The sequence below is a fragment of the Schistocerca nitens genome, chromosome 1, assembly GCF_023898315.1.
Source record: "Schistocerca nitens isolate TAMUIC-IGC-003100 chromosome 1, iqSchNite1.1, whole genome shotgun sequence".
Classification (NCBI taxonomy): Eukaryota; Metazoa; Arthropoda; class Insecta; order Orthoptera; family Acrididae; genus Schistocerca; species Schistocerca nitens.
The window spans coordinates 787,199,344-787,225,687 of NC_064614.1; the positions used below are offsets into that span (position 1 = coordinate 787,199,344).

Genomic DNA, 26,344 nt, shown 5'->3' on the forward strand with positions numbered 1-26,344 from the left:
ATTTTGATGGAGACCATGCACAGTGTGACGCAATGGTTAAGAAGTGGGGCGGATTTAATCCGTTTTTTAACAATCCAGTTTAAGGTTTTCTCGTGATGTTGTTGAGTAGTTGCTTCTAAATCAGATGCCGAGATTATTTCTTTTGAAAACTTCATGGCTGATTTCCTGCCCCAGTCTTGTGTCCCGTCTCTGACGACTCCATTGTCGACAGGACGTTGTAGTCTTTTTATCATTCTTCCCATGTTGCCGCTTTGTTCTTGCACTATATCTCGTTTGAAACTCTACGCGGTGCCAGCCAGTGATTTTTCAATTTGACGTCAGCGATTTCAGGAAAGGATACGGATGTTATTCAGGGCTGACCTTCATATTGAGTAAACAAAGCAAAAGCAGAAATTCTAAACTCCGTTTTTGAAATGTTCCTTTGAAAAAGGAAAAATCAGGAGTATTGCCCCAATTTAATTCTAAACTATTACTACAAAGATGAGTAATGTACATATTGGTGTTAGTGGTGTTGTCAAACAGCTGAAATGTGTAAACTCGAAGAAAACTCGAGTGCTCGATGGGACACCATTCAGATTCTATATTGAATTTGCGGCTGAGCTAATCCCTATATGAACCACAATTTACCGTAGGTCCATCGAATAGAAAACCGTTTCAAGTTGTTGGAAGAAAACACACGTCATACCCATCTGCCAGAAGGCTAGCAGAAATGATGCACAAGCAAAGCTCTAGAAAGAACTTTCTTTTGTCTTACAGTATACTGCATCGAATGAATGGAACGGCTTTGTCCAGAGATAGTTTAGTACTGTTGCTTACTTTGCTGAAATGTAATAGTTGTACATCTCTTAAATACCTGAAACGATAGAAATGTGCCTTTGCCATCCTGCAATCGTTTACCAATCAATAATTGAGATCTTTAACCACAGAGTAATAGCAAACTTTGTGTGTTAAGCTCAAGTTCTGTGGCATCTGAAACAAATGAGAGCAAGTAACGTCAACGAAAATTTATCCAAAGATGATTAGATGAGTCCTGTTCCCTATTTTCTTCAGTGACTGTAGAGCATACAACATAGAAGAAGAACTGAGCTATCGTTAAAGACTATCATACGACACTTATTATCTAAATTGTTTCATTTTAAAGGAGAGTGATGATGCTAGGGACAGGCCATAGGTATCACATACCACGATCGTGAGTCGTGAGACGCCCATGTATCCGCATTATCGTGCTTGCAATAGGTTTGCACTTATTTTGATTGACATCAGCTACTAGAATCAGAATGCATGTATCCCGATAGAAGATATTCCCCAGGTTAGATCGCCTGTGAACATGGCAGGTGTCTGAAAGGCGGATTTCCAAAAACTGTTCAATCCTTTTGTGACAATATTCCAGAACTAGACAGTAGACTACATTGTTGTTTCGAGGACTAGTTTATTATATGATTACTTTTTTTCTGTTACGACGTCCGAGAGGGCAGACATTACTAAGGAACTGTTGAAGCTGCATAGTGCACGGCGGTTTTTCTACTTTTAACTGTGTCCTGACAGTATGACCACAGAGCAGGAGGCGCGAGACTAACCTGTTCCGCCTGTCGCCAACATCTACCCACTATTATCATGTGACTTACGGATATACCAGTTTCTTTACATTTTGAGCTAAGAGTGAAGCTTTAAATTTGTACTTGGTCTTCCTATTTGTACTCATTTATTTATTATGAACAGCAACGGTGAATAATTGTTGCTGCTGCGGTATATGCAAGTAGAAATGCACCATTGAGCCCAGACACTATGACCACAACCCATTGTTAGGGCCCCCCTCGTGGGAACGAGCATTTCGGAAACGATGAAGCTGGGCGACGGTTCGCACGCTACTGTCATCATCATCCATGGAAAGTGATTGAAGGACGTGAAACTACGAGTAAGTGGCAAGATGTAGGACCTCCACGCCTCATCACAGAACATCCATCTCGGAGGCATGCCCACTCTGTAAAGCGGGAAACGCTGTGGTCTGTGGCAAATCTGACGAGAGTGTTGGTTCAGGCACAAGTTTTTTGCAGCACACCTTTCAGCACACACTGTCGAACATACAGTTTCGCAGCTTGCCTCTTCCGATCTTGACCCATGGACATTGTCAGTTACGACTGCCGTGGGCACAGGATCGTCGAGATTGGACGTGGATCACTAGAAATGTATTGCCTGGTCGAATGAATCCACGTTTCCTGTGTCAAGGTCAGTGGTCGTGACCAGGTACGCCGTCATCCAGGCGAACAACTGCTCTAAACATACCCCGCACAACTGGCACAGATCGGTGGGGGCAGTATTAGACTATGGAGCACATTCATCTTGGCTTCCTTGGGACCTGTGGTAGTAATCGAAGCCACCGTGACAGCTGTGGACTAAGTTAACTTTATTGCGGACCACTTGGGTCCTTCATGCTCGATGTCCACCTGGACAGCGATGGCATTGTCCAGCGGGATAACAATCCGTGTTACAACACCAGAATTATGCTATAGTGGTTTTGAAAGCATGGTTGTGATGTGTTGACCACCAAATTCTTCTAATCTGTACCTGATAAAACGGATCTGGGACGCTTTCGGTCGAAAGCAGCGCGCCCAAAAGCCATCGGCCCTTAGTTTACGGGAACTACTTGATCTGTGCATAGACTGCTGATGTCCTGGAAACCTACCACGGACGTTATGAACCCATGTTATGCTAAATCGCTACTGTATTACATTTCAAAGGTAAACCAACACCGTTTTAAACTCCTGGTCGTGATGTTTTGCCTCATTAGTGTATGACAAAGGAAGAAATGTCTGGTTCAATTTACCGTAAAAGGAAACGCCTTTGAAATACACCGTAACAAAGATGTATTGTTGTAGGACTAATTTACGTGACTGTATAGCCATATAGACTACCCGAGAAAGAATGTGAAGCATTCAGAAGACGTGGTTGGATGTCACTATAACTATAACGTACACACCATCGGGGGCATGTAAATTATTAGAGTTGCAATTTTGACTGACAGGTAGAATGACCTCAAAAGTATATTTGTATTGTTCGTGTTTAGTATTGACACTAGGCCTAGCAGGGTATACAAGGCGCATGAATGGCGTCAGATGGTGAGTGATCATTAAAAGACAAGGAGATACCATGTACGCATGTGATACAGAGTTGTCAGCACACGACAGAGTGAAAGGGGCCTCACTGTGGGTAACAATGTGGCCGACTTGTAGAATCGTACAATATCCACATTTGTGGTGCGTTCGGGAGTGAAAATGGCTCTCTTCAAGGTGCCGGTCGACCACATCTGAGCACCACAAGGGAGAATCGCCGTATTGTGCACCATGCTCATCGTAATATCGTCACATATGCGTGTGCCGTCCAAGAACATGCAATGGACTTTCTGCAACTTCCCTTGTTTTTCCGCACCATTGGTTAGGAATTATAGTCTGCCGGTAAACTGAAGAGCGAGCGAGCGAGTACAACCCAGCTACGTCACGAGGCGCTTCTACAGGCTGTTTTACAATGTAGTACCGGCCCTGCCGCGGCGCGCGCGTCAAATCTGTGGCGAAGCCGTGTGCAGATACGTCTCGGCTCCGTTTATTTTTAGACAAATGCGTTAAGACCATAAGGAATAAAAAAAACGATAGCTTCTTCCGAAACACAACATTATAGAGTAAATAATATTAACGAAAGAACGGAAGTCAGGATTCTACTACAAACATAGAACCGAATGCCTGTTCATGTGAATGTATGTTACTCTATTGCTATTCGTAAAACGAACCCCATATAATGCAATCAGTCTGTAGAATTTAGGCTTGTTCTTATTTTGTGTTTCTACTAAAAGGTACAAGTTTTCTTTAATGGACTGCATTGAAACTTAACAATTCTTGCAACACAAAGAGTGTTTAAAAAGCAAGCACAAATTTATAATTTTGTGTGTTGTATTAGTCCGATTTGCACTACTTTTTTGTCTCAGTCTTCGTAAACATGCCTCAAAATTATATGTTCAATATTATGCATATTGGGTATTTACTCTGTTGTCAGCTGTCAGAAAGGCTACATGTGTTTTGGTAGCATCAACGATTATTTGTTTTGTATAAACATAAATTAGAGAATCTGTTTTAAATTTTGTTATAAGAATGAAGTGTATCAAATTTTTAGAAATGGCAAATTTTGCTTTTGGTGAGCCTGTTATGAGTAAACCAAGGGCAGACAAGTGGTATAAACATTTCAAAGCAGGCCTTAAAGGACAGCTGTTTTACAAGCATGGATGAGATTAAAAATGCACAGTTAAACATACCTATAAACTATCCCGAAGAAACAGTTCCTAAAGTGTTCCGGATATTGGAAAAAGCTCTGGCATAAGTGTGTAGTATGTAATGGGGAATATTTTGAAAAGGATAACATTCCTGTAGATTAACAAATAAAGTTCTTACCAAAAAATAAAATTTAATAAGTGAACGCACCTCGTATGCCAAGCTGTTTGCTTAGAAGTCAAGAATCGGTGTAAATGTTTCGAAATAAATTTCAGCAGTGTTTAGAATAGCTATTGCGCACATGTTTTGAGCAATGTGTCGTAGAATCAGGTGAACAGTAACCGAGATAGAGATTTAGTGTTCCATAAGCATCAAAGGTTTTACGTGATTTTGAAACTGTCTGTAACGATGAGTTACCTCTCAAAATTATTAGTTTCCCTTCGTGACGATTCCAGTAAACCATGCGGCTTATTTTTCCATTCCTTACTTATGTGCCCTATTAGGTGAGGCTGACGTTTGCATAAATTGTAGTCCTTTGATTGCGACTGGTAATATTAGTTAACAATTCTTTTTGGGTCGCCTCCTTAATACACGCTGTAATAACATTAGAGACGATCGAACGCTCGTTACTCCCCAAATACCTCCTCTTCTTCGTATTCTGTACATTTTCTTGCAATGCTAGACGATTACCCATCACTTCCGGACATCGAAGTACATCAGTAAGTATACAAAGTTAACTCACTGACACTGGCAACTAAGATCCCACGAACATAAACGACGTATACCACTGCACGCCGATCTATACCGCTAGACAGATAACGGGCAACAGATTCTGGGTGCCCCTGTAGGCCGGTGGCAGCGTTCTTCCGGTAAAGGCCACTTCCCCCACCAAAAGCGCTGCTCGCTCTTTAGTTTACAGACAGACTATAGCATAAGCCAGACTAAGGGAACTAGCGCCCCCCTTGCGTAAGCTGCCCTTAACGCCGCGTCACAAATGGCTATATTTTGGAAAGGTGCTGTGACTGGGATGAATGGCGTCACATTGTGTTCAGCGATGAACAGTACTGCGCTACCCCGGATGACTTTCGTTGGCGAATAGGGCGGCGATCTGGGGAGAGGCCCCATTCTTCCAATGTTTAGGAGAGGCACAGCCGTGTTACTGCTCGCTTCGTAGTGTGGAGTCAGATCACCGCTGGTAGTTATTGAGGGAACTCTGATGGCGTAGCATTGTGTCACGGACATTGTATGTTGTCATATGTTATCTGTCATGTCACCGTACATACTGCCATTTTCCAATATGATAATGCTCGTCCACACATGGCAAGAGTCTAATGACCTGTCTGTGTGATGGCGAGTTTTCCGGTGTCCAGCAAAACCACCAAATCTGTTCCCAACGTGAGGGACCAACTCGGACGTGAGCGCAGTCCGCGTGCCAGTATCTGGGATGTCCAGGACCGGTTACGACCCTTAGCGACCGAATCAGTGCATTCATCTAGGTCAGAGAGGTAGTAACATTATACGGGGTGATCAAAAAGTCAGTGTAAATTTGAAAACTGAATAAATCACGGAATAATGTAGATAGACAGGTAAAAATTGACACACATGCTTGGAATGACATGGGGTTTTATTAGAACCAAAAAAATACAAACGTTCAAAAAATGCCCGACAGATGCCGCTTCATCTGATCAGAATAGCAATAATTAGTATAACAAAGTAAGACAAAGCAAAGATGATGTTCTTTACAGGAAATGCTCAATATGTCCACCATCATTCCTCAACAATAGCCGTAGTCGAGGAATAATGTTGTGAACAGCAGTGTAAAGCATGTCCGGAGTTATGGTGAGGCATTGGCGTCGGATGTTGTCTTTCAGCATCCCTAGATATGTCGATCGATTTTGATACACAGGTCTGGGGACCTGGGAGGCCAAGCATGACGAAAATGGCGGCTGAGCACACGATAATCACCAGACGACTCGCATCTGTCGGACATTTTGTGAACTTTGTTTTATTTTGGTTGTAATAAAACCCCATGTCATTCCAAGCATGTGTGTCAATTTTTACCTCTCTATCTACATTATTCCATGGTTTATTAATTTTTCAAATTTATACTGACTTTTTGATCACCCGGTATTGATAAGTGGGCTTATCCTGCCAAGTTCTTTGTAAAGTTGATTGGATTTTGTAATCATCGAAATAATATCACGTACTCTTTCAACCAGAGAAGTTTAATTTAGTTTCCTCCTCCCCTTCTAAGTACTTCACTTTTCATGTTAACAAACTCTTCTGTCGATTCTTCGTAGAACAACATTATAATAAATGAAAAGCGCCGGTTTGCTTTTGTTGTACAGTATCTCAACTGTATTACTGCAGAATAAAAGCAAACTAGCGCTTTTCATTTATTTTTTCACTTTCTTCCTCAAATGGTACAAATACCTATAAGCACTATAGGACTTAAAACATATGAGGTCATAAGCCCCCTAGACTTAGAACTACTTAAACCTATCTAACGTAAGGACATCACATACATCCATGCCCGAGGCAGGATTCGAACCTGCGACCGGAGCAGCAGCGCGGTTTCGCACTGTAGCGCCTAGAACCGCCCGGTCACAGACACCGGCTTCTTCCTCAGGCAGCGTGTTTATGAGACAAGTGCTAAATAAATTCGGAAGTGTGGCAGTGTGCTCCAGTAAATCCGTTCAAAGTGTGCACATTAGGAGCAGTTTTACTCCTACAGGTAAAATGTGTGTAATTATGACAGTGTGAGTAGTTACCTTCAGGTTGTGCCGATCTCGAAACCATAATGGTTATTTAAAATGTCACAATAGGAAACTCTTGCACTAGTGGCTGTGTGTTGGAACTGAGTATGTACGATTAATAATTTAGTTCCCGATAAATGAACCAGAGAGAAATGTATGCCACCAGAAAGTAAAATCCAAAGGATTTCGTACTTAAAACTAATTGTATGTGGTAAATTGCCAAGCTGAGAATGTCGTAGCTCTATATTCGAATTTTTTCCGAGACACATCCTCTTAGGCATACTTGGAAGCCATTTCTCAGTGACAACTTATTAAAACAGATTTGGCAGCATGATGAAGTATAATAGAAAACACAAGAAAAGTTGGGACAATCCCATCTTTTCCTATAACTAATACCGACGTGTGAGCTGTGATACTTGTCCCCAACAAGCGAAATGTCCTACATTTATTTCTGCAAAGCTTTAGCTTTAAAGCAAGTTCATTCCAGATACCGAATACAAATTGTTAAGATACCTATGAAACCTGTTTACAAAATCCACAGTAATTGCGAACGATTCCTGGCTGCATTAGCGATCTAATGACAATAAAATATGCATACTGCTGTTTACGGACAAACCTTACGCCTCATATGTCACGTGACTTTTGGAGGGAATAATTTGGCGACAAAAATTCTGTTCTGCCCATTTGAAAACTCATTTTATAGATATTCGTATTGTATGTCTTCAAGTTTCACCCTAATCGATCGACTCGGTTGCGTTACACAGCGTACTTTAGACGGCTTCTTGCTGTCTGCAGAAGACGAAAACGGCGGGACTTCTATGGGGCCTCGCTGGAAACGACTTAGAGAGATGTCTCGAACAGTGAAAGGAACGGATGCTGGCCCAAATGGGCTCTTCTTTGAAGGCCACAACTACTGATTGAACATATTTCGTAACTACAGTACAGGCATTTGCAGCATCCGTTTAGTTTCGTTTTAGCGAGACCTCGTGCATGCTTTTTCTGCTGAAGCGTAATAACGCACGCACTCGACTCTTCATAATTCGGAGCTTAATAAACCTAGTTTCTCAGTAAATCAAAGTAATTGCCCTGTCTTTCGAAAAAATGTCGATAAATCGAAGAAACCGTGTGTGTTTTGGTGCACTCGATAAATCGTAGTGATTGTCATTACACTCTAGTCAGCAGCGAACACTTTATAATAGGATATTTGACTGTTTTCTGGAAATCGTCTGAAATGGTTCATTACATCATTTTATGATCAGAACATGTTTTTTCCCCTCTTCAGTTTTTATAAAAACGGAAATTAAATTCAAATAATTTGAAAGCCCGCTAAAACGCTCCATTCGAGCCATGTGATGCCCGTTATGTCACTGGCTAGCTCGCTGCTGCTGCTACTGTCATGAAGGTAGTTCACAGTGATGTCTTGTTTTGGAGTTTACCCTTCGGAATACGGATTACAAATGGTGTGCAGTAAGTAGTATCACACTGTACAAATACATCCATAAAAACTCGGAAAATTGTTTTTGAGTGTTCCGAGGAATGAGAAGTTGCGTAAAAAGCTGTTTCACTGTACCGGCAAAATCCCACCACGTCGACGCACAAGTTCCCTAACTTAGTTAAAAATGTCTTACTAATGATATTTTGCAAGTTCTGTGTGAAGCTCTCTACAACTACAGATCCTGACCAGGTGGTCTATAAAAGCATCCGATCACCATTTTTTACCGTTCTTTGATACTCAGTTTCACCCAGATTAATTCACATACGGAATCCGTGTAACCTCGCTAGATTTTATTTTCTTACTGCAATAAACACGCCGCCGCCATAGGCGACTTTTTCGTTGTCATTGACTTCTGGTTTCAACCAGCTTGCTGTTCGCAATACTATCTGTGCATTATAACCTTCAGTAAGCGATACTAAATCTGAGACGTTTCCTTGGTTGCTCCTGCAGTTTACTAAAATCATATTAATCTTTTCTATCTCTGATCTGCGATCACCAAGATTGTCTGAGGTCACTGTGGCTGATTTAACAAGCAAATCGCCTATAGGATATGTCATTTAGTTTATATAATACCACTTGTAATTTATCTTCGCTATCTTGCAAGATAACCTGACCACCTATGAATAACATCGTGTTAATGGTTTATATTCCTCTCAACATTTATGCCTGTTGGTGTTCTAACTTTTTCCACTTGCTAATAATGTCATCTATATAGATATTGGATAATGTTGGTGACAAGATACACCCTTATTTTACCTTGATTTGTTTGTACTTCAGGCTTTATCTTTTCATCATGTCAGTTCAAATTTAGGTACACATATGTAGCCTTTCTGTGACTTGGATTGGTTGTTTATGGATTTCTCTTTTTTTTTCATTATTGCCCATAGCGTATCTCAGTGAATTCTACCAAATTCTTTTTCAGAATCCACAAATGCCAGGTGGGCTTCCCGATTAAATTCACGTCTCTGTGATATTATAAATTTTTATAGTAAATCTCTCTGCGACTACAGTAGTTAAGCAGCTTTCGACACTCAGTTTTTGTCACAGAGTGAAAGATAAGGCATCATGTTGAAATCCTAAAATGTTAAAAGAAGTTGAACTGATACTGCTAGTCTTGGTAAGAATTTTCGCTCTTAGTATGTACCTGGACGCTGCACATGAAATTAAAGGTTTAAAAAAACTGGTTATAACCAGGAGCCTGCGTAACGGTAATAACTATTACTGTTTATAGTAGTAAGCTGAAGCATCCTAGCAAACAAAATTGTAAGAAAAAGCCATATTGTTACAGTGACAGCTGAAGGTGCTTTAATTTAAAGCGAAATGCGTTTGGTATTAGTAGGACTTCGATTACAATCGCAAAAAACGGTATTTAACCTATGCAACTTGCATATCTGCGACTGCGGAAAAAAGAGGCCAACATAATGCTTGCAAATAATTTAAAAGTGTTAAAAGGCAGAGAGGGCAATCCGCGTGCTGAGAATTCATAGGAGGCTCCTAGTTCATTTGTTTGTAATTTGTAATAAACTCAATAATGTGTTTAAAAAGATATTCGTTTTTCTTGCAGATACACAGCGGAGGAGATAGAACTGAGGGTAGCAGAATACCGCACCATGTTGGTCGACAGTGGCGGCAAGGCAACGGCCATACCCAGGGACGAATTCGGACGCTTCGCGTAAGTACTCTTCACATAGCTATCATTTATTCTTCGGCAGCACGGAAGCGTCAAAGTACTTTCTACAGCCCACACCTGAGCTGGTCTTAGTACTTTGATGCCTCACTGAGTAACACCTGCACTAGACTGGTAATTTTCCTCTTTGCAGCTTCCTGAAATTGTTACGGAAATTTCCAGCGCCATTATACTGCTCTGTTTTCGGATTTCATTACCCACGCGACAATAGATAGATAAATGAAAGGATCCGCCTGTAGAACGGAATTTTTTTTCACATTTTCGGATTTTTATCTCATTATAAAATTTGCAATTTTCCGAATAAAATTATATATATCATCACTTATAGACTCACATGGGAAGTATTTTTTTTAAATATAATTTACACCAGTTGAAAACGTTAAAAATTTGTACGTATATTACTTCAAGATCTAATAAAATCGGTAATTTTTTATACAGCTGGCTGTGGATTGCTGTGTTATAAAGGTCATGTCCAGAAGAGGGTGGGAACCAGGTTTAGGAAATTGAAACAAAGTTTGAGAGACAATAAACTTTCTGATGGTAAAAAACATAAGAGGCAGGCTGACAGACGAAATGATTGATGAACTACAGCAGTATTATGGGATGGCCATTAGAAATAATACTGAGGATTTGTTGAAAATGAGGCAGGCAGTATGGGCTACCCTCTTCCACAGACTGTCAACTGATGAAAAACCAGTACACCACCTGTGCCCTCCAGGACCTGATTCATGGTACAATTACCTCAATGTCCAGTACTCAAACTGTTCATACAGCCATAAACTTTCCATCCCATCAGCAGTCATGGATATCATAAAACCTATTTACAGAGACCTGGCAAATCGTGAATTACTGAAGCAGTGTCTGCACGGTCAAACTCAAAATCCCAATGAGTCGTTCAGTAATCTTATATGGACTCACCAAAAAATGTTTTTGTTGGAATGAAGACACTAAAGTGGGGGGTCAGTGATGCTGTTCTAGATTTTAATGATGGCGGCATTGGTAGGATGAAAGTGCTACAGCATATGGGAATTAATCCTGGAGCAAACTGCATCAGAGAACTTGAACGGATGGACAAGGTTTGCCTTTATAAAGCAGAGTATGCAGCACAGTTGGCCACTAAGGAGTCCAAAAGAAGAAAAGAACTTCGATAAAGATCAAGAGGGTGAGATAAGGATGGTGCAGGGTGCTTCTGAGTGACTAAAATATTGAGTGAGTTACATTCTTTTGCAACTTTAGAAGCCGTTACTGAAAATTTACGTATTCTGTTGCATTTTTCCCTAAATCTCAGAAACCATTTCGAGTAGAGTATTCAAATTTTCAGGGAGTAATAACATACATATCCTGAGTCTACTGAACTAAAAGAAGAACATAATGTTATGCATCATTAAAATTATTTAGGACAACGTACTAAAAAGAACACAAAATTTTAACTGTGTAATTAAAAAATTGTATTTCAGAAATCAGTGGCTCAAATGCAATTACTGTCGTTCATTATACTCGGAACATACAGTTTAATGTCCTGTATAAGTTTCAATCCAATGGCTACAGTGGTTCCTATACATCGGATATATACGAGGTAATCAATTGAAAACCGAACACCCGCCACAACGGGACCATGGTATGGTTACTTTAAATTGGCATTGGCATTTATCCCATTGGGAGACAATTCCTGTTTCGTAGAATGCGGTCGGCCGCTGATGGATGCACAATTTTACCTACTCTTACACTTCCTCATCCGACTGAAACCGACGTCCACGCGTGTCTTTTTTCAGGTCGCCAGAGATATGAAAATCACGCGGTGAAAGCTCCGGGGTGTACGGAGGATGTTGCAGTGTTCCCCAACTAAATGCTGAAGCGCAGCCTCGTCCCATTAAGAGTGTGGGGAGGAGGGGCACTATCGTGCAACAGAATGTTTCCATCTGACAGCCTTTTTGGGCGTTTTGATTTTATGGCGCATCGCAGTTTCTGCAAAGTGTCTTCATAACGGTCATTAGGAAATACTGAAACATCTGTACAGTTTCACCGTGTGACTTTAACAGATTTGGCGACATGCATAGACGTCGGTTTCAGTCGGACGACGAAGTGCAAGAGTCAGCTGCTGACTACATTCTACAAAACAGGAATTGATCATTTCGTCTCCCAGTGGGATAAATGCCTTAATGTGTGTGGTGATTACTTTTCAGTGAAACCATTCCAAGGTCCCATTGTGGCGGGTGTTCGATTTTCATTTGACTGTCACTCTTACATGGAATCGGAAGAATCAGGATGTACGATAGAGTTACATCCTGTCGTCTAATCAGTACGGAATACAAGACCAGCCTTATGGGTGGATTGAAGAGTGCCAAGCAACTAGAAGCCAGCATTTTATTCTTAATGGGAATAGATCTTCACACATAAAAGTAAATTCTTGCACACCACAAGTGATTGTTATGGTGCTGTCAATGTTCACAGGATATTTAAATCAATTACTGTTCCATTACCCTCACAGTATATATAAGTGACTTTCATATGATTCCTGAAACGCGAACTGTCTCTTCTGCCAGAATTTCGTAAAGAGCGACCCTGCATAGAACGGATATGGAACCAAAAAAATAATGGAAGTGTAGGAATACCGTGGTGACTTTTGTTGGCTTCAAAGAGGCTTACGATTCGATGGATAGGCAAACATTGCTGTATACTTCAGAGGAATTTAAAATATACAGGAAAACAAGGGAATTATCCAACAGACATTAACCACTACAATCTCCAAAGTTAAACTTATAGTAGAAACTTCAGAAACATTTCAAATCCACAGCGGCGTTCGCGAAGGAGATGGACTCTACCACTACTATTTAACACAGTTCTCCAAGACACAGGAAAAGGTAATTAAACTTGGCATTGAAAAAGAGCTGAGAATCAACGTGAAGGTGTAGCTTTCACAGACTACCTCGCTATTCTAAGAAACAATAGACTGACGAAATCTCACAGAAAACTGGCCTGCAAATCTCCGGAGAGAAAACTATCCATGAAAAGGAAGCCTGTGATTAATCTCCCCAAGTTAAAAGTTAAGTACTTTAATTATGTAGAAGAGGTCATCCAACCACCAGGATTAAACACAAAGTCAGTCAAGAAAGAATTACAAAAAAGGAAAAAAAAGAAAACCCTCCTGTGCGGCCACTACATTAAAAAACATATTTCTGTCATAATTTTTTGATAATGCGGGGCCACAGTCATAATATATTTCTTTAAAGTCACTACCGCCGTTAGACTTGTTTTTTTACTGTGTTACATTTACATTTACCATCTTGAGTCAAGATGGTTTGCTCAGTAATGAAACAAAGCAGTAGGCTCTGCCAGAAATATCGACTCTTAGACAGTGTGTCTAATAGTGTATTTTAATACGACAGTATGCCATCTTAGGCACTTTATAACACTTAAAACATTTGATTACGACACTTTGAAGCAGAAATCATGATTGTGTAAGTGTAAATGTAACACTGTAAGTGAACAAGTCTAATGGCGGTACTGACTTTAGAGAAATATTTCCGTCAATTGCAAAGCCGAGGCATTACATCACAATAGTTCTACCGGAAGCACTCTACGCTGCATAAACTGCAGTGATCATGGCCAAACAAAAATAAGATGGAAAAGCAGGAAAGGAAAATCCTAAGGAAATTATTCGGTCCAGTTTTTCGTGAAGGAATTTGGATAAAGGGGCCGTCGAGAGACCTCTACAAACATATACAAACAATAACGAAATCTTTAGAAGCAGAATGAAATTTTATGAACATATCCAGAGGAAAAACAAGAATAGAGTCACAAGACAAATCTTCGAGATAGTAGACAGCAGCAAAAAAGGCAAAAAGATCACTGAAATAGAGGAAGATGTTAAAGAAAAGGGACTCGCGCAAAATAACATAACTAATTGACAGCCGTTCAGAAACATTAAAAAGAACATACACGTAAAAAAAGCACGGAAAAGATAACGGGAAGTAAATGTCCGGAACAACGCGACATAGAACACATAGAGCGTATGAAGAGAATTTGGGAACAACGAAGAAACAAGAAAAAAATCACTACTACTCAAATTCAAAAGATCTCTTAAAAGAGAATATTCGAAAATAATAATAAATGACCTGGTAGATAACGTCGAACTTCCATGAGGCTGTTTGAGGGGGATGCTGTCATCAGCCACATATTAATGACTGTTAATTTGACAAGACCCGCAACCACATTCAGTACTATAAAATCGTCCAATCATCATTATCATGTGCTATTATTTTTACAGTTACGGTGACTATAAAAATTGCCCCGAGAACAAATTGATGCATCAACTAGAAACAGGCTATGAGAAATAGACAATTGCCTGCGTGTCCGAAGAAACATTGTATCGTACTTCTTAATAACACAGGCACTGCTATTTCCTATTTATTCGCCTGTACCATATCCAGGACCCTCAATAAACACACTTTTGGAAAAAAGCCGCAACACTAAGGAGGAGTAGTGCGACATAAACGAAAGTTGGTAGCCTTTTTTCTACTTCTGAAAGATGACGTCTCTTTCAATTTCGCGCCAGTCTCGTAAGAGGGGCACTGATAGCACCACTATGAGGATGTAAATCACGGTTTGCTTTAAATACATGCTGTAACGGGCGTGAGCATTACTTACCTCTGAGATTGGACGTGGAGAGTTGATGCAAGTCAAGAATGCCTGTAAGGCGACGAAGACGCCATTATCAACACCTCACTGAGTTCAAATGAGGTCGTGTAAAGGGGCTGCGAGAAGCTGGATGCTCCTTCTACGATGTTGCAGGAAGACTTGGTAGGAATGTAGCCACTGTATTTGATTGATAACATCAGTGGTCAAGAGAAATTACGGTCGCAAGAAGACCTGTATTCGGACGGCCACGTGACACTACCGATAAAGAAGACCGTCGTATTCGGCGTGTGGTTGTGACGCATCATACTGCATCTGCAGCAGCAATTTCAGCAGCTGTTGGCACCACAGTGACACAACGAACTGTTACAAATCCGTTACTTCAAGGACAACTCCGAGCCAGACGTCCATTCTACTGACGCAAACCACCACCAAACTTCAGTAGTGTCAAGCGAGAGCTCATTGGAGAGCAGTGATGGCCGTGTGTTGGTTAGGAGGAGGCAAGTTGAGGGTCTGCAACCAAGCAGTTGCCTGCTAGACACATTAGACGTACACTCTGGTTATGGTCTGGAGTGCGATTTGTATGTTGGCAGGAGTACTCTCGCGGTTATCCCACGAACTCTGTCTGCGAATTTGTACGTCAGTATGGTGATTCGACTTGTTGTGTTGCCATTGGACAGCATTCCAGGGAGTGTTTTCCAACAGGATAATGCTCGCCCGTATACCGCTGTTGTAACCCAACACGCTCTACAGAGTATCGACATGTTGCCCTAGCGTGCTCGATCCCCAGATTTGTCTCCAGTCGAGCACATATGGGACATCACTGGACGACAACTCCAGCGTTATTCACAAACAGCATAAAACGAGCCTGTAGTGATTGACCAAGTGCAACAGGCATGGAACTCCATCACACAAACTGACATCCGGCACCTGTACCACACAATGCATGCACGTTTGCATGCTTGCCTGCAACATTCTAGCGGTTATACCAGTTATTAAAGTACCGGCATTTCACATTTGCAGTGTCTTATATCGCGCGTACATTAACCTGTTATCTTGCATCGTTAATCACTTAAATATGTTATCTAGACAAGTGCATTCCCAAAGTTTCATTACTGTACATTAATTACTTTTTGGTGTTGTGATTTTTGTCCCGTCAGTATATGTCCTTCCTGGACGGGAATATATGCAATGTATGAGCGCAGGTTGTGATACGTGGACATATGAAAGTTTTGGTCTGGCCGTGATTTGTGCTCGGATGGCCGAATCGCTTAAGGCGGCCCGAGTAAGGCAGGAAATGCGGTTTCGACTCCCGATTCGACACGCATTTTCACTGTCGTAATTCAAGTATACAGCCGAAGGTGATACATTTCCTACCAACAGATTAATGCATTGCGCATTAATAGACGGAAAATCCATCATTGTAAGAGTACACAATTGTCGAATAGTCACTAGATGCAGCTACAACCATTTAAAGTGGAATCACGATGTAAAACTGATCGCAGGAAAGGCAGATGCCAGAACGAGATTCATTGGAAGAATCCTCAGGAAGTGCAGTCCTTCACGAAAGAGGTACTTAAAAAAAAACCTTGTTCGACGGATATTTGACTATTTGTCGTAAATCTAGGCCCGTTGCCATAAATAATTGATAGAAAAGATAGTGAACAGCGCGTTTCTTCATAGGTCAGACGTTGCAAGAGAGACGGTGTTAACCACGGTGTTGTATAACGTAAAATTGAGAACGTCCTCGAATAGTTAACTGATGTATGCTTCTTCGTAAGTATATCTCGCGAAATGATTGTGTAGGCAGACTCGAGCTCATATGGGGGTAACTAACAATTGTTCTTCCACATGTTGACAAGGTTGGTTCGACTACGCTGGAGAAGTTTCGCGAGAAGCCCTTACACGTCCACCATACAGTCCAGATCTCTCCCTATACGAGTTTCATACATTTACAGAAAGACGTTCGTGGCCATTGATTTGCTTCGGACGAAGGGGGTGCAATTGGGTTCTGTTGGCAGCCGCAAACATTTTTCAGTGAAGATACTGACGGTCGTGTCTCACCGTAAGATCCATCTGTCTCGTTTTCATTTGACTGCCCCTGATACAAACTACAATATTTGATCCTCCAAAGATTTGCGTCGGTTTATTAAGGAAAATTTGCTATTTCATGATTAAACGATAAATGATATTGTTGCGATGCATTACGATTTTTATATTTGTTGCTCACAGAAACTGCATTTCGCTAGTTTTTTCGACTGTTTATCTTTTGGTGCGTGCGTCCCAGTATAGTTGTCTTCTGAATGTACAAACTCAGTATTCCGACTTCCTTCACGTTTAAAGAAAATATGCGGATCTCTGATGGAAACGCGCGCCATACTAATAAACCCATGCTACAACCGTACTAATCGTTCTAACACCGTCCATTATAAGAATGAGGTTAGAACACGCGTGTTACACTGGACATCTGTACAGGATGGAAGTGACAGACTCGAAAGCGCTTAACGTCGTCTCGTCGTCTATCATATTGTAACGAGGCGATTCTGCTTACAGCCGTTTGAAGTTTAAGAGGGCCCGCTGGATCTAATTATGTATAACATACTGCCGATCATAGGGGACTGGCATTTTATAGCTCCCGTGAGGGTGTCATGACGTATGGTGAATCCATCTCCTTTGGGTCGTTTCCATCTTAGATGCATCTGAGATAATTTGTGGCGTTTCTCGCATTAGAGGGATGAATGCGCACTCAGATTTAGCACCGAGTGAAATTTAAGATTTATACTTGGTTATTTTGCGAGACTTTGAGAAATTATGATGCCGTGAATCTTTAGCGGTGTCGACCGCGTTTGTAAGAAAACACACGAAGTGTATGTAAACGGTTGTTTCACTGAATTTCGCGCGGTGAATATATTCTGGTAGGACGCAGACTCCAACTTCTAAAAAAAAAGTCGTTGTTAAATGTTGTCGGCTATAACAGAATTGTGGAACAGTGATATTACTTGCATTTATAATACAGTATAGTTACATTTCAGAATCTTCGTGAATTTATTCAGAGAATTCTTTCAGTAAATTAAAGAAATCAAATAGTAATCTAGTTCGTACTTCGATGAATCTCGTAATACAGTTAAATGTATCTTAGGCGACTCGTAATGTTTAAATCAAAATTTGAAGAACAACATGTTACCTTGTATTTTTTAAGCTTAAATTTATGGTTCACCTACAATATGACAATCAGGAATAGTCATCTACATCTATCTTCTACAAGTCACCTTACTTGTGTGGCGGATGGTACTATCGGTAATACCGCTGTATTCTGCTACCCCCCATCACCCGTTTTTTTTTTTTCTCTTCCATTCACGAAGGATACGTGGGAAGAACTAACGACTGTCGATATACAACCATATGAGATCTGATTTCCTTGTTGTGATCATTTGGCGAACGTTGGTGGAAGGAGGTAATGTATTCACTGACTCTTCTTGGAACTTACGCTTTCGGGATGGAAAGACGGCCACACACGTAACTGCGTGCTTGACGAGCACGCAAGCGTGCGTGTCCCAGCATGCATGAGCGATATTGGATAAATTTGCGCAGACATCAGAATTGAACAGACTGCTTGTCTCTGGATCCAATTTCGATTGTGCTTGTTCGTGCAAATGTTCAAGGGTATGCATGATTCAGCGTGTGTACCAAGAATAAGAAGGCTTGCGCAAGCATTCGTCAGTGATTTGATAATTTGTTCAAAGGTTGTATCGTAATGTAGAACAAGTCAAAGAATAAAACATTATCTGGAGAAAAAGAGAAAAAAACAGCAATGCTGTGAGTCAGGTTTCGTAGTGTGTCTGCTGCGAATAGTTAATAAGGGAACATTTTTGTTTCTTTAACCACTCTTCAATCCACAGATAATTTTCCTTCTGTTGTTTTTTTCGTAACATAAGGAGGATGGCTGCCGAAGCTTGCACATGGTCGTGTGAGTTCGAAAATTTCTGCTAAACATATTGATGAATGTGCGGGCACGCTTGAACCGGGTGGAGGCACTCAGGCACAAGGAATTTGTTTAGACTTAGGCATAAACGCTTGCTCATGCGTGCTTGTCAAGTATGCAGTTACGTGTCTGGCTGCCTTCACGGTAAACCTCTCCGAGACTGTCGCGCCAACTAAAGGATCCTGTGAGGAAACACGTCGCTCTTCATTGGCTCTTCTCTCTCTTCTTCTTCTTCTTCTTCTAAACCAAATTGGTAAGGGTCCTAGACTGCTGAACAATCCTCACGAATCATCCGAGCGATTGTTTTTTAAGCCACTTCTTTCACGGATGAGTTACAGTTCGGAAGATTTTCCCAGTGAAACTCCTCGTGGTATCTGCTTTTACTGCTATTTGTTTTATGTGGGGTTTCACGTTAGACCGATCTGAATGACTCCTCGTAGGTATTTTCCACTAGTTACAGTTGCCAGTAGTGGAATCGAACGGTGGTGGATCTCTCTGTTTATACGCAGTGCTTTACATTGATTTACGTTGAGGGTCAACTGCCAGCCGCCACACCGATCATCGATCCTCCGAAAGTATTCCAGCAATTGGCTACGGTTTCTGATAACTGCTACCTTCTCAAGGACAAATGCGTCGATTCTGAACAATCTAACGGATCCTTCAACACTAGATCATTAATACGCATTGTAAACAGTAACAGTCCAGTAACACTACCTTGGGATCCTCTCGAAATTACTTTTGCATGTGTCTATTTTGTTCTGTGAAGTACGGCGCGTTGAATTCTGTCAGAGACGAATTTCTGAATCGAGTTACATATCTGGGCTGAAATTCGGTAAGCTCGTATTTTGTTCAGTAAAAGACAGTGCGGAATTGTACCGAATACCTTCCGTAAATCAAGGAACTCAGTGGCTTTGTCTGCGTCGCTCTTGATCTTATTAACGAACGGAGCGACCTGAGTTTCGCAAATGTCTTGTTTTCGAAATCCATGTTGCTTTTTACAGAGGAGATTTTAGTTCTCCAAAACCTATGTAATGCGTGAACCTAAAACTTGTTAAGAATTTTCCAACAGCCTTACGTCAGCTTTTTTTACGCCTATGATAATATGCATCTGTCCGACCTGTGTTTAAAAGCCGGAACGACGTGCTTTCTTTTTTCCCCAGTCGGTATCCTTCATTGTTCCAGAGGTTAGAATAAACTGCTGCTAGAAGGGGAGCAAGCTTTTTTGCATAATGTGTGAAAAACTTCAGAAGTATGTCATCTGTTTTAGGTGCTTCTTTACCATTCTTCAGCAATTTTACTTCATTAATTATCCAGCTTTCATTTGTCTCAGTATCTGCCATTTCGGCGTTCGTGCTGTGACTGAAAGGAGACTTACCAGGATGTCGTTTACTTGTACGCATTCTAAGCAGATCATTGTCGTTTTAGCAACCCGATGGGTTTTGCAATACAGTCCAGTCAGCAACAAGAGTGAGAGAAATTAGTAAGTTCACCGAAGCGTTGTAGACGTGTCCATGGGTACGGTTGACGGATATGTTAAACTTTCAATTGACGCATCGAAAACTGATTTTTTTTGTCTTTTGATCTATATCATTTTGGTGGTAGGGCAAGAAACGGCAATCAGTTTTATAACAAGTATACCTTGAAGTCGTACGTCTCGGCTATTACACGATTTTTTATAGTGGTAGTGTACTTCTCGTTTAAAGTGTCACAGTCCTTGGACCGGTATTGCCTTCTTGGACTCCTTGTTGACTGTGTCTTCTTCCTTCCCACCTACTCTGTTAATACGCCATTTTCTTATCCCACTGTCCTCTACGTCTTCCTCGTGTGTGACCACTTGCGAAGGGATGCTTTCATGACAGCGATCATTGAAAGAAAGGAACCATTAAGGCAGCAAATCTAATTGCGTCTCTAATTTAATTGTATTGGAAAACGGGCACTTTTGTAGTAATTACATTATTTATTTTTTTGAAACCGTACGCAAATCAGGACTGAGCAGTAATGCCAGGTACCATTTCTGTATCCAACACTTAAATTAGCGAACCACCAATACTTGGACAGCGCTACAATTTGGACTTTGCCATTGGCAGACAGCCTCCACACCAGGCGTGTCCAACACGTCCGCGAGCCGCATGCGACCTTGTGCAGCCCAAGAAGTGAGCATCTATCACACAGTCGGAAAAAATCCATAAAATTCCGTTTATGTCAAGTTATGAAAAATTGAATATTTTCTATGTGCGGCGCAGAAATACTAGTCTTTTTCTAGCGTTGCCCAGGTAAGCTAAAAAGTTGGACACCCCCCTGCTCTTTACCATTGTAGGTTTGGTAAATGCCTTCGCCCCCCCCCCCTCTCCCTCCTCCTCCTCCGTCTTGCTCGCGTACTCTTGCTAGTGAGCCCAATTATCCGATTTTGCACAGGGCTAATATATAGCGAGATTTTAGATAAGGAATTGAGTCTGTGTTGCGGAATCGGCTGCTGTAATTCAAATGCACATTTCTGTTACGCCTTGTGACCACCACATCCTAAGGCAGAACTACGTACTTAAGAATTCTTCGCGAAAGTGTTTTGGCGGTGACATATCACCAGGTTCAACGTTCCGCATATCATACGTTCGATTAAACTTCTAGTTGATCCATAGCGACGGCCGTTGCGTATATTCTCGTTCGCGTTAAGCGACTATGTCCGTTGTCGAAATCGAGAGGTAGCTACTATAGCTTGGTCAAGCGTATGGTGCTGTTTTAGATATCGTCGTACGGAGAATGTTAGATCGGATTTATTCAAATGGATGCAGTGTTAAATTTGAATTTTTTTTTTTAAATTTGAGCCCTTACAGAACAGTTATAAAACATGATGCAAAAGGCATGATTACGTAACGTGGGCTTTGGTCATTACGCATAACAGTATGTTGCTGCACCCTAAAAGTAACTTTTGCAGGGAGTGAAAAAGGGCGCCATTCTGTTAGAGAAGTGCAACTGCATGTATTAGGCTTTGAAAGAGTCCCGGAATCGTCATTACTGATTAACTGAAATCTCCTGACTAAGGAAAACTTGCAAAATTAGTACTAACATTGTCTCATTTACACGCAGAGTCAGAATGTTTTCAATAGTGAGTGATGTAAACTCTTCGGTGAGGTAGCAGTCGAAGGGCCGCCTGGAAGTCAAGTAACAGGTTAAACTCTCAACTACGATAGACGAATTGAGCCCGTGGAGGTCGTAATGAGGTCACTTAAAAATGACAGTAGTAATGTAATGCAAGCTCTAGATAGGTAAAAGAAAGGGGAGAAATGTATTCGAGGGCAGTTTGTTCGTACCTCGAGCGCTTAAGTATTTCCTGATCAACGGCTTAAACTTTAATTACGTTCTTTCCAAAGGTCTCCCTCCCTCCCCCCATCCGTCAGTCCTTCTCTCCTCCCCTGCCTGTCACCCTTTATTACTGACTACTGGCTTCCTCCTGCCAATTGCTCGTTTCAGGCAAATGTAACTCGAATTGCGCAATGAAGAATAGCCGGCCGTCTTCAAGTGGTTTTAGTGTTATGGAAATGTGTATCCACAGCGACTGGAGTCCAGGCCGCGAGAACACATAAAAGCAAAACTCGCTGCACTTGAGGAAGACGGCTGGTTCGGTCGTCTAAATATTGTGCGCAAAATGGAAACAACCACTGGGCAGAACACCCGCAAGCACGCCAGACCACAAGAACAATGTTATTTTTGAGCATTATTTAAACTATTTCGGAAACGCAGCCTAAAAACTCGAAAATTGCCTCTGTGTATGCTATGACTATGAATGAGCTTCATTCATGTCCATTAAATTTGCAGTATCCTCAATTTCCTTGAGTGAGTGATCATGCACTGCTTCTGTTCAACGAGTTTACTGCGTACCGCCTGCAATTCTTGATTTCCTGGGTCGTCTGTAATCCTGCTTTCTTTGAAGATGTTTCTCGTTTTATAAAATATAGTATTTACGGAACCAGGTTATTCAAGGATTTAAAGCAGCACAATGTTTTCCCCAAAAATCCCTGAACATTGGAAATGGTGTGCGGAAACAGCGTGTTTAGCACGCCATTTTCACGTACGTTCTACTCGTAGTTTCCTTTCACTCGCCGTAGTAAATGAAAATTGCGATACAACTCTTCATGCTAAAAAACTGAAGTTCTATATGTATAATCTCATCTTTCCAACAAGAGGGAAGCTTATCATGCACGACATATTTGGATCAGCTCTCTTCCAGATAGAATTCTGTGTGTCTTCTGTAGTCAGTGGGAGCTGAATAAGGGGTGTGGAATCATAAAGATGTTTCTGAAGGTACGGTTCAATGCCATGCTTTCTTTGCTCACAATTAAACAGTTCAGCCTCGGCCTGGACTTTGTTGCACTCTTATCTGTTGCTGAATTCTGCAAACCAGTATATTCCCTGCGACGATCCCTTTGAGAGATTTCCGAATAATTGCTTCACAGAATGGTGTGTTGTTGGCCTGTCCGTGCATGCACTGTCTTAGGATTTGTTTAAACTTAATATTCATCTGTGTCTGGATTAAACGGCGCCAAAACTGAGGTTAACGGTTTTTCCTGCAGTGTCCGTATCTTTAAAACAAACTCTTGCATGGGTGGACACGAACCGTACACTATTTAATGAGAAATTCACAAAGTAAGTAACTCAAAGCAGTTGATGACTCCTCACAAATGTCAACAGCATTCATTTAAGACAGGCCCTTCTGATATGAAGCTCCTAATACGCTTCTGATTAGAAGTATCCGCACACCTATTAGTGGACATTAATATGAGATCTGTCCACCTTTCGCCTTCGGTTTGTACTCTGCTGGGGACACTGTCAGCGAGGTATCTGAATGTCTGTGGAGGAATAGTAGCCCATTCTCCCTCCGGAGAGCCGAAACCAGAGAAGATAGACACCGGGTTCTGCAACGAAGTAGACTAATCCCGGAGGTAAACTAATGCTCAGGTCGGGGCTCTGGGCAGGCCAGCCCATCTCATAAATGTTATCGTCCACAAATCATTACCTCACGTATGCTGATTTGTGATAGGGTGCATTTTCGTAGTGATACAGACAACCGTCGTCTCCGAACTGTTCCTCATACTGTATGCAGTACGCAATGCTGTAAAATGTATTTGTGTCCTTCCGCATTTAACTTTTTCTTAGGCGCAGTAAGAGTACTCCATCCTAATCACGAAAGAACCCCATACCGTGACACAACCTTCTCCGTACTTCACCGTTGGCGCAGTACATGAAGGCAGGTGACGTTCTCCAAGGATTCACCCAACGCAAAACCTTCCAGTGGATTGCTACGGGGTATAACGCGATTCATCATTCGAAATAATTTTTTCCTGGCCATCCACTGTCCAGTGGCGTCGCTCTTTACCTCAAGTGTTGCTTAGCATTGGCTAGTCGTCCGAGGAGCCGCTCAACCATCATATCCTATTATTTTTTAATCTCCTACGCACAGTCATTGCACTGGCTGAAATGCTGGTATCACTATGGAACTCACGAGTGATTACTTCTGCTGATTTCACTCGAATTTTTAGAACCATCCTCCTCCTCAGTCAGTACATGAAGTCTGCTCGGTCTTGGTTTAGTTGTGGTTGCTCTATCGCGTTTCCACGTCAGTCACATCACCAAAAGTCGACTTTGGGCAGCTTCAAGAGTGCTGAAATATCCCGGGAGGATTTGTTACTCAGGTTACACCCGACGACTAGTTCACGTTCCAAGTCACGGAGCTCCCGTGACTGTCCATTCTGCTATTACTGCTTCTCTACTGGCAACACAGTACTCTTCGCCTCCTGTTATGCTGGCAGGTCCACCTCTCGTGACACGTGGTGGCCAATTCCGCTTACTTAGGGTTATCCGGATACTTCCAGTCACATAGTGTGTAATAGCTTAGTAAATGGCCGTGCGTCTCCATGATCGTTCGCGTGATCGGCCCATGCCTCTATCGTCGTGAAACTTCCCCGGTTGCCTCGACGTCAACCCGATGATATTTTTCATTTATTCTTGATGCTCATACGGACATTTACTTTGGCTGTCTGCCACGAAAGCAATATACACGTCTTCGTATAGATTTATCCGTGCCCTTTCATCACAGCACCGCAGACTTGAAAGCAGCAGCGTTCAGCTGGTTGAGTCTAATATATTACAGGTGTCGGGCCGTAATATCGCGGATTACGACGGCTGTGAGCACTCGGAGCAAATAAAGCGGAGCAGTGAAGCGGTCGTTATGAATACCTCAGCTGCGTTCCCTGCAGTGGGTTACCCACCCCATCTGCTGGAAACTTTTTCCATCTGCAGCTCGGCAGTGTGGTGACTTTCTGGATATCGGAATATCTTTTTTATTTTACTTTTTTTAAAGAATGTCATACGGTGTTGCTAGATGAGTAAGCTCTCCATCATCTAAAAATTACTTAGATTATATCTGAAATCCAACAGACAATTCGTTTTAATCATCGCAAAATGTTCCACTGACTTAAAAGTTCAAGCTGCCCCCTTGAAACATGCGTTTCTCACGACTCACATATTCCAATAAGAAATGGAACCAACGGGAATTCCATTTCGCACCAGTTATACATGCAGACTTTGTGCTATACAGGCAAGTACTGCTCCCAGGCGAGCCGTGAATGTGGTCTATTGTAGCAGAAAATAACCCGAAGAGACTATCCAACAAACATTAAATGTTCCCACGAGTTGCGGAAGTTAGTTCACTTCACAGGTAACTGCTCTGGTGACAGGTTACGGTGCTCTAAGCAGAACAGCAACAATAACAAGCGTGCCACCGGGAAAGCAAGAGCACATGAACTTCAACATTAACGCTCACTTTCACTGTTCAGTAAACTATCAGTCAACTATTGACGGAATTTTTAGCCCCAACTTTTGAGTTAATGGATTTTATGGCGTGGTGATCTCGTCGACGTGGAGACTGTAGTAGTATAGTGTAAGATTTTGGAAGCGGCTTTCAATCCAATGTCAAGGATGCACTGAATCTGTGCGTAGGTGTAGCAGGCTCTGTGTTGTCATTTTGCACACAAAAAAAGCGTGTTGTTGGGCGCCCAAAGTTATTTCATGTTATGAGAATATTTCTTTCATGCATGAATTCATTTAACCAATCATTGTTGGGAAAGCACGAGAATCCCGAAATGCCGAATGTGTTTGTTTAAAATTTAATTATAAACTGTAAATAATTGTCGCGTGAATAATTCCCTGGGAACACAGTACCGGCAGCAACAAGTTATTAACCGTCGCATGTATAGGCTAACACACTGGAACTTGCGTTTGAGATGTTGACTACAGCTTTGGTAAGAGTGGAAATAGATAGGTATTTCATTTGCGTGTGAATATATTTGGATCCTAACGTTTCAGTTAATCGCAGAGTGAAGTGGAAATCTTCTTAAAGAGATTTTATTACCTTTGTAATAATTACATTGATTGATGCTTGACCTGAGAGGCCGCAAATAATGCCTGTCAACGTCGAGTGTGTTGCGGCAAATCCTATTTTTATGTGACTGCAATTTTTTTGCCGGCACCTTGTATCCG

At 41.6% G+C, this 26,344-nt stretch overlaps 1 protein-coding gene across 1 annotated transcript in view; it reads left to right on the forward strand.

The window, feature by feature from the left end:
• The window catches only part of LOC126261905 (serine/arginine repetitive matrix protein 2), a 280,569-nt gene that overhangs the window by 45,694 nt on the left and 208,531 nt on the right, over positions 1-26,344 (forward strand). Inside the window, exon 3 of the mRNA XM_049958577.1 lies at positions 10,072-10,179. Within this exon, the coding sequence (XP_049814534.1) occupies positions 10,072-10,179 (108 nt within the window). The remainder of the gene's footprint in view (positions 1-10,071; positions 10,180-26,344) is intronic.